This window comes from Macadamia integrifolia, chromosome 10 (genome assembly GCF_013358625.1).
Source record: "Macadamia integrifolia cultivar HAES 741 chromosome 10, SCU_Mint_v3, whole genome shotgun sequence".
NCBI classification, from domain to species: Eukaryota; Viridiplantae; Streptophyta; class Magnoliopsida; order Proteales; family Proteaceae; genus Macadamia; species Macadamia integrifolia.
The window spans coordinates 3,753,252-3,761,051 of NC_056566.1; the positions used below are offsets into that span (position 1 = coordinate 3,753,252).

Consider the following 7,800-nt stretch of genomic DNA (forward strand, 5'->3'; position numbering starts at 1 on the left):
TGAGGATGATCTCTAAATTACAAAAGAGAAATGGTGTTGTATGGTGGGCATAGGGGTTGGATTTGCTGCTAATAGATTTTTTCACTCCTTGTGTGCAGGTCATTAATGAGTGCAACAAAGCAGAACAGTGGCTACGAGATAAAACCCAGCAGCAGGATTTATTGCCCAAGAATGCTGACCCAATACTATGGTCGAATGAAATCGAAAAAGTGACCGAGGCACTGCACGCGTAATGTTCTTATATCACGTAGTTATATTCAGAATTCATAAGTAATTGTGTTAGCAAGCATAAATCGTTCACAGTTGGATCCAAATACTCGAACATAAGATACATTCTGGGACAAAAGAAAAACGAAAATGGCAAAGTTTGTCAAAAACTTTTAACAACAACAAACCCAGCCTTATCCCAACTTAATGGGGTTGGCTTGGCAAAATTTTTTAAGACCGACTGATTATGGTGATTAATCAGTTTGGTTAGGTTACTTGTAAGATCGGTGACCTTTTAGCTAATCTAATTCATGCCGTAGTATAAGTTTGTTTTTCCTTCTTCACTCAAGAATCTGATGAAATCAATCTATGACATTCAGGACTTTCAGACACATACCAAGAGCCAAGACCTCGCCTCCGAGATCTGAAAACACCAGGGGACAAGAGCATCCAAGAACACCTGACAACATGCGAACTGATTGAGTGTTCCACAGGTCTCAAGATTCATATAAAAATTTTTTTGGTCCATTGACAAATTTATACTTTACTTTTATCACTTCCTCTTGTTGCATTCCCTTGATGAACAAAGCAGTCCGAATCTGTCTTATTTAAGGTAGGTGCCAGGTTTTGCTTCTCTTTTGAAGGCTCCGCTTCTGCCATCAAGCCGTCGCAGTGCTATTATATGAAGTTTTGCAGACTAATTCGTCATGTTCCAATGCTAACCACTTATTTATCTTCGTTGTATCACATTACTGTGGTTGGGTTGGACCTTGGCCAGTAGTTTTGTTGTGATTTAGCTGGTCCCTCGGAGAGAGAATTGAGGGTTAGAATTACTGTCCACACTGTTGTATTAATTGTTTTGCCCCAGGGCGGTCTTGCAATGTATGTGCAAAGGTCATCTTGCTATTGCCGATGTAACTCATGGAATGGATACCTCTATTTTATTTTCAGTATAGATTAAGAAGTCCAGGGCTTGATCCAGTTTTCTGTGCATGGGTTGGCTTTTTTTTTTTCTAATTAAAAGTGGAAAAGGTTGGGGGGGGGGGGGATCTAGATAGTGTGCATCAGTCGAGAGGTACAAAATGTTCAGTGCTCGTAATGGTAGTTTTTGTCATGCAATGCACTTGAACCAATTTTTTTTTTTTTTTTTTTTGTTGGTCTGTATTATACATAAGTTAGATTTATGCAAAAGGTCCTCTAGTTCTATGCGTAGAGGAAGTGTGAACCATGGCCAAAACGTTGATTGATTCCCCTTAATAAGACCTTTCAATTGTGCATCATAGCTCCTTCCTGGGTTGGCTTTAATGTTGGTGATTAATAAGTTCTTTGGGATCAGTCTCTCTGGCCACAAAGGCCCAACACACGTCCAACGGTTGGGAGGATCTGGACACACACCCGAACATGGTCGCACACTTAAGGTCCTCTCCGCCGTCAGATGTGCATTGGACGCCCCAGCAGTTGGACAGGATCTGAATCCACCGCCCCACCCGCCCACCTCCCACCACCCCCCACAAAAAAAAAAAAAAAAGTAGCCATTGACAGGATATTAGATCAATGGCTTTACAATTGTAGTTTCAAATATCATGAAAATTGCATTTTAGAAGCTTTTGAAGCGTGCTTAGAGAGAATCAGAAAAGTAAAATCCACTCAATTCATTTGTGCGATTTCTGTGAATATCCATGGCTGAAGCTTTACGTTTTCTCACTCCAACAGTGGTTCCTTCTTGTCCGACCACTTTGCCAAACGTTTCTGAGCTTCCTCTACCTGAAATTCAATTCAACACAGAAAGCCAAGGTTTCAGATATATTTGTCTTCTGGAAACTCGGGCAATTCCTGGTTTATTGTTAATCATGGCTAAACAGAATTACCTCTTTATTCCAGTCGGTTCGATATGTGACCCATAACAATATGATAGTCTGCATTAGCGTGCCACCTATCATTCCAGTCCATATTCCCTACAAAAAGCAAAAACATCAGCTTTAGTAAAAGTTTTTCCCTCTTTATTTTCATCTCCTCTCATCGACTGACCAGAGATCTCTTGCCTAGTTTGTTTGAGGGGAAAATAGTGGCATGTGAATAAAGTGGGAGAGAAAGGGGGAGGGGGTTGGAGAAATGGTAGACTATGTTTAGTTGCAAGGGATATTTAAGAGGAAGGGAAAGTAGTGGCATGTGAATAAAGTGGGAGAGAAAGGGGGAGGGGGTTGGAGAAATGGTAGGCTATGTTTAGTTGCAAGGGACATTAAGAGGAAGGGAAGCGAAATTTTCATACTTTAAAAATAAACTTTTATACTCATTACTCCATGTCATCCTATGTGATTGTATAAACTATATTTTTTAACCATATTAACAATGACACAATTTACATGTAATTTTCATTTTACATATTATAGCAAAGGGTTTTGGATGCAAAGTACAATGGAATTTAATAATAAATATGGAATAATATGAAGTTACTGATATAGCCACATGGGCTAATGATTACAAACATTTCTTTTTAAGCATGAAAATTTCATTTTCCTCCCTTTAATTCCCTTTGTAACTGAACAAAGCTGTAGGTGTTTGATTACATGAAGTGGTAAACTACGCAGACAAGAGACAACTATCCACAAATTAAAGAAAAGAAACTTGTCCATTTACGTGGCAAGTCATTTATCCCACCCCACCCCACCCCACCCCACCCCACCCTTACCCTTACCCTTCCCTTCTCCAAAATACCTCCATTTTGGATAGGATTTGTAAAAGGGAGGGTAATCAACTTTATTACTTGCTAGGGCCAGAGCCTCATTATATATTGAAATAAAAAAATTGCGAAATTCTACTTTTAATCATGGTTCCTTTTCTGTGTTTTAACCCCATTATATGTGGGGGTCCATAACTTATCCTTTCCCACCCATTTTTACTCACCAAGCCCATTGTTTTGGTACGATCTTAGAATGGTAGCAGATAATAATATGCCTATGACTTTACCACACAATACAATGTAAAAGATCTGTTTAATGAGAGAATGGATTGTACCTTAGCACCGAGGTTGAATTTGAAACCCAGTAAGGCCCCTAATGGGATTCCAACAAGGTAATAGCATCCCACATTAACATAAGCAACAAACGTTTGCCATCCACAGCCAACAGCCACACCTTTCAAATGAAACCAAAGTAAAAACTAAGTCCCACCACAAAGTTTTATTATGATGAGAAACTGAAACAAGTGGAGAAGACAATGGAGAGTTCGGTACCTGATAAGACGGGTTGGATCCCATTGAGTATGAGAGTAATGCCTAAGAGTGGGCAAAGGTCTGAGACAGCGTCAGCGACGGTTTCGCCATCCGTGAAGGCGTAGCTGATTACATGACGAAGCGCAAGCACAACACCTGCAGCTATAACTGCTGTTATGAAAGAGACCAAATTCACCATCACCACGGAGAATGCTGCTGATCTTGGGTTTCCAGCTCCAAGCTCGTTGCTCACCCTTACACTGTTTTACATAACACTCTAGTACTAATTAGTCTTTTTCTTATTAAGTTTCCTATACTAACCAGTCCAATCCTTCACCATTATTGAAAGAAATCACAATGAATTACACCATTTATATGCAGCTGAGAGTAATGTTTGACTGACCTTGCAGCTGCATTGAATCCGACGGAAATCATGAAAACCCATCCAGATATAGTCATACTGCACATGGTAGTAGCATGTCAAGCTCATAAAACCTCTCAAAGAGCAACTCCCACTTTTCAAAGAAAAGTAGCTTTGCGGTCAAGTATCGCCATTACACACTTGACTTCCAGTTGGGTGTTCCAAGACTATAGTGCAAGGAGCATTGGAGTACTAGAAGTACCTCTCTACTACACTCAAAACCATATACTATACATAAATGATAATTTGCAAGGAAGAATGTTACTTGGTCGTGTGGTCTCTACACCAGTATTGGACCAATGAGTGGGCACACAAGGGCACCTATGGGCGGTAGGCATGTTGTATTTCATAGATGGTATCATGGTAGGGTCGTTATATTCACCCCCCTCTATGTAGGCATGAGGGCCACACAATCAAGTAGCGTTCTTTTCCCGATGGTCTTGAACACACAAGGGAGGAAAGTTAACTCTCTTAATAGATTCATCTTTTGGGGAGTGGATCCCAAACTCATGAAAATTTAGTATCTAAGTCAGAACCAAACCTAGGAACACTCTAGAGAACTGAGCTTGGGGTGGTACTCGTGTGCTAGAATCTACAAGATATTGTAGTGTGGGAAGGATCTTGGACATGAAAGTGATAAAAGGGAACACCCTCAATAGATTCTTCTTTTAGGGTGTGGATTTTTCGTCTAGGCCGATACTGATCTAATCTCAATTGGCTTGTATCAGTTTGAATTGGATAGGAATACCCTAGACGATTATCCTTTGCAGTGAGTGCGGCGATGCAGTGAGCATTAGATGGCCGAGATCATCCAGGCACACGCTCTGAGGTCGTCTCGACCATCCAATGCTCATCGCACGACCACACTCACTGCAGAGGATAATTTTACGAATATCCCTGGTTTTTATTTAAAATATAATCTTTTTACTCTTCATTCATGTCGATCCATGGCCAATCCAATGTAATTCCTCAAACCATGGTCCTCTCCCAAATGTTCTGGTCTTGGAGAGGATCTTGGACACATGAGGAAGGATAACTCCCAAACCTAGGTACACTCAAGGGATCTGGATTTGGGGACACTTGGTCACACAAGTCTGGATTCTCTACCCACGTGCGGTGAAAACCAATGAAATGAAGGGTCCGTTTGATAACGTTTCAAGAAAAGCGTTTCTGCTATTTCTGTTTCCAGAAACAGCAGAAAAGGAGTAAAAAGCGTTTGATAAAACTGTTTCGTTTCACTTATTTTCAGAAATAGAAATAGAAATTTTTACTTATTTATGCTTCAAGAAGCGACCCAGGCGAAACAAGTTCAACTTGTTTCGCTGTTTCTAGAAACGACTTGTGACCATTCTTTCATTGGTTACTATCGACTTCTAAAAATATGACTTATCAAACACCTTCAATTCCGTTTCTATTTCTAGAAACGGAAATTTATGTTTCTACCGTTTCTTGAAACAGAAACAGCAGAAACGTTATCAAACGGGCCCGAAATCTCCACATATGGATCGACACAACTATAAACAAGAGAGATTCCATTTCATTGGTCTTCCTATGTGGGTAGGCACCCCACATGGGTAGAAAATCTGGATTCAACACTACACTACGTGATATTGTAGTGTGAGAAGGATTCTTGAAGTCTGGATTCTCAACTCAAGTGGGTAGGCAATTCATTTCATTGGTGCTCCCCAATGTGGGGAGGCCATGGCGGTGGGTAGTGGGAGATCTCAAATCATCACCCCACGTGGGTAGAGAAACCATAATATTTTTTTTCCCATGACCATAGCCATGGCGGTGGGTAGTGGGAGATCTCAAATCATCACCCCACGTGGGTAGAGAAACCATAATATTTTTTTTCCCATGACCATAGCCATGGCGGTGGGTAGTGGAAGATCCCAAATCATTGCCTGCCACAGACAGATGCCTATCGCCATTAGGATTTTAGATTCGAGACTTCAGAGTTCAAAGGCGACACGCAAAACCAAAAGCAATCAATCGAAAGCTTTCGCTTACCAAATGGATAGAGAATCCAAAGCAACTGCAGGGTTTTCCAGCAAACCGGCGAGAAGAACCAGTATCTGCATGTACCAAGTCTCCAAGCAAAGCATCACCGCCGATGAAACAGATAGCTTCAAGAAATCCGGCAACCCAGAGAAAGCTTGCAGCGTAAACCCCTTCCATGTTTCCTTGCATCGCTCACTCGTCACGATATACACGAACTGAGCCGCCACAATGATCCACCAAGACAAACTCAACACCAACGATGCCCCTAAAAGCCCCAATCCCAACTTGTAAATCCCAAGCCAGCTCAAGAACAGATGCAGAACAAGTGTCGCCGTGGATATGTAAGCACTTGGGGCTACGATGCTCTGTGCTTGCAAGAATTTCTGGATTGGGAAATTAGCTGCGTACGCGAATATCTGTGGGATTAATCCATATACGAACACCGCAGCAGCCGATGCAATCATCGGAGACTGACCGATGAGAATCAAGATGGGTTTGCAGAAGATGTAGATCATCATGAGTGGAATCCCAGTTGCCATGAGAAGAATCGTCGATCTCTGCAAATAGATTCCAAGCATTTCGTACTTCGATGCCCCATAAGCTTGTCCACATAGCGTCTCCACTGCACTTCCCATTCCTAACTGTTCTAACATTCCAAAAGAAAAAAAGGGATTTTTTTGTTCTGAGAAACAGAGTAAAGAGGAAAAAAAAAGGATTGTTTTTTGTTCTGAGAAACAGAGTATAGATTACCATGAGACCATAGGTGAGAACTTGAATGCCAGTATTGCCGAGGGAGGCGGCGGCGAGCTCAAGATTACCAAGATGACCGGAGAAAATCTGGGTAGACATGGACATGAAGTAGTTGATCATATACACAGCCACGGCAGGGGCGGCGAGGTGGAAGAGAAGCTTCAATTCGATGGAGGAAGCCAATCGGAGACGCTCAAATTGTGACAATTCTGTGTCACTGAGTACTCTTTCTAGTTCATCAATTGATTCATGACGATGATGATGCTCCGGTGTTGATGGTGGTGATTTCAATGGAGAATTAAGGAGAGGTTGATGGATGGATTCTTGATCTTCTTGATGAACACTATCCATATCTGAGATGTGTTTCTAGACAGAGAGAGAGAGAGAGAGATGGAAGGGAAGAAATGAATTGGAAGGACGTAGTTGTCGTTTTAAGAATTAAGAGAGTAAAACAGTTTTGATTAAGAGGAGAAAGTAAAACATGATTAGCCTACTCTAAAAGCGAGTTAGAAGCAATCAATTTTTTGTTGGGGATTTTTTTCTGAAAAGGAGTGATTTGTTTTTGCTGGAAAAAAGCAATCAAATCACACACGGACCTCATGTGAGTGAATGGCCCAAAGAAGCAAAGAACCCTACAAGGCCACAATGAGGAGCTGATTGATCTTTTCTATCATTATAAGAGTGTGAGCATGATCACTTTCATAGCTAGGGGTGTCAATTATGAGTCCACACCAATAGGTCCGATTGAGCTGACATATTTATGGTTTGACTTGGACCTAACTGATTAATATAAGTGTTCGGGCTCAAAACGGGCATTCATAGTGTAGGTAGCTTGTATGTCATGTATCTGACCGAATTGATCGATTATGGGCCCGACCTAAACCGACTCAATGTAGCCCTGACCCCCTTTATTAAAAAATCATAATCTCATATCATTTCTCTTGTTTATTAAATTTTTGGATCACCTTCTACTATGATTATTTTTGTATAAAACTATTGGGATTTAATATTCTGAATAATTATGGGCCTTCAACCCACTTAAGAAATTAATTTTAAGGTAGACACATTTAGAGCCCGTTTAGACTTTAATAGGTTTGAAGCCCAGTTAAGCCTCGATTAAGATATGTTTAAGGTAGTCCGACATCGATCGATCGGATTATAAATTGTACTATGCCCCCCAAAGCTAAACACATTTACTTAAACGAGCGTT

At 41.0% G+C, this 7,800-nt stretch overlaps 2 protein-coding genes across 5 annotated transcripts in view; one reads left to right on the forward strand and one right to left on the reverse strand.

Annotated features, from left to right (window-relative positions):
* The window catches only part of LOC122091712 (heat shock 70 kDa protein 16), a 38,741-nt gene extending 37,553 nt beyond the window's left edge, over window positions 1-1,188 (forward strand). For 2 of the 4 annotated variants that reach the window (XM_042661799.1, XM_042661796.1), the window contains exons 9-10: window positions 99-229; window positions 588-1,188. In XM_042661799.1, the coding sequence (XP_042517733.1) occupies window positions 99-229; window positions 588-690 (234 nt within the window). In that variant the 3' untranslated portion in view covers window positions 691-1,188. The remainder of the gene's footprint in view (window positions 1-98; window positions 230-587) is intronic. The other 2 variants (XM_042661797.1, XM_042661798.1) reach the window with 2 other exon arrangements.
* A 565-nt stretch (window positions 1,189-1,753) lies between these two features.
* On the reverse strand, window positions 1,754-7,014 carry LOC122090821 (protein DETOXIFICATION 40-like). Its single transcript, XM_042660543.1, has 7 exons — window positions 6,591-7,014; window positions 5,850-6,481; window positions 3,822-3,878; window positions 3,440-3,678; window positions 3,223-3,341; window positions 2,076-2,162; window positions 1,754-1,971 (listed from the first exon to the last, which is right to left on the reverse strand). Exons 1-7 carry the CDS (start codon window positions 6,939-6,941, stop codon window positions 1,909-1,911), a joined length of 1,548 nt encoding a protein of 515 aa, XP_042516477.1. The 5' UTR covers window positions 6,942-7,014; the 3' UTR covers window positions 1,754-1,908.
* Between the last annotated feature and the right edge of the window lie 786 nt (window positions 7,015-7,800).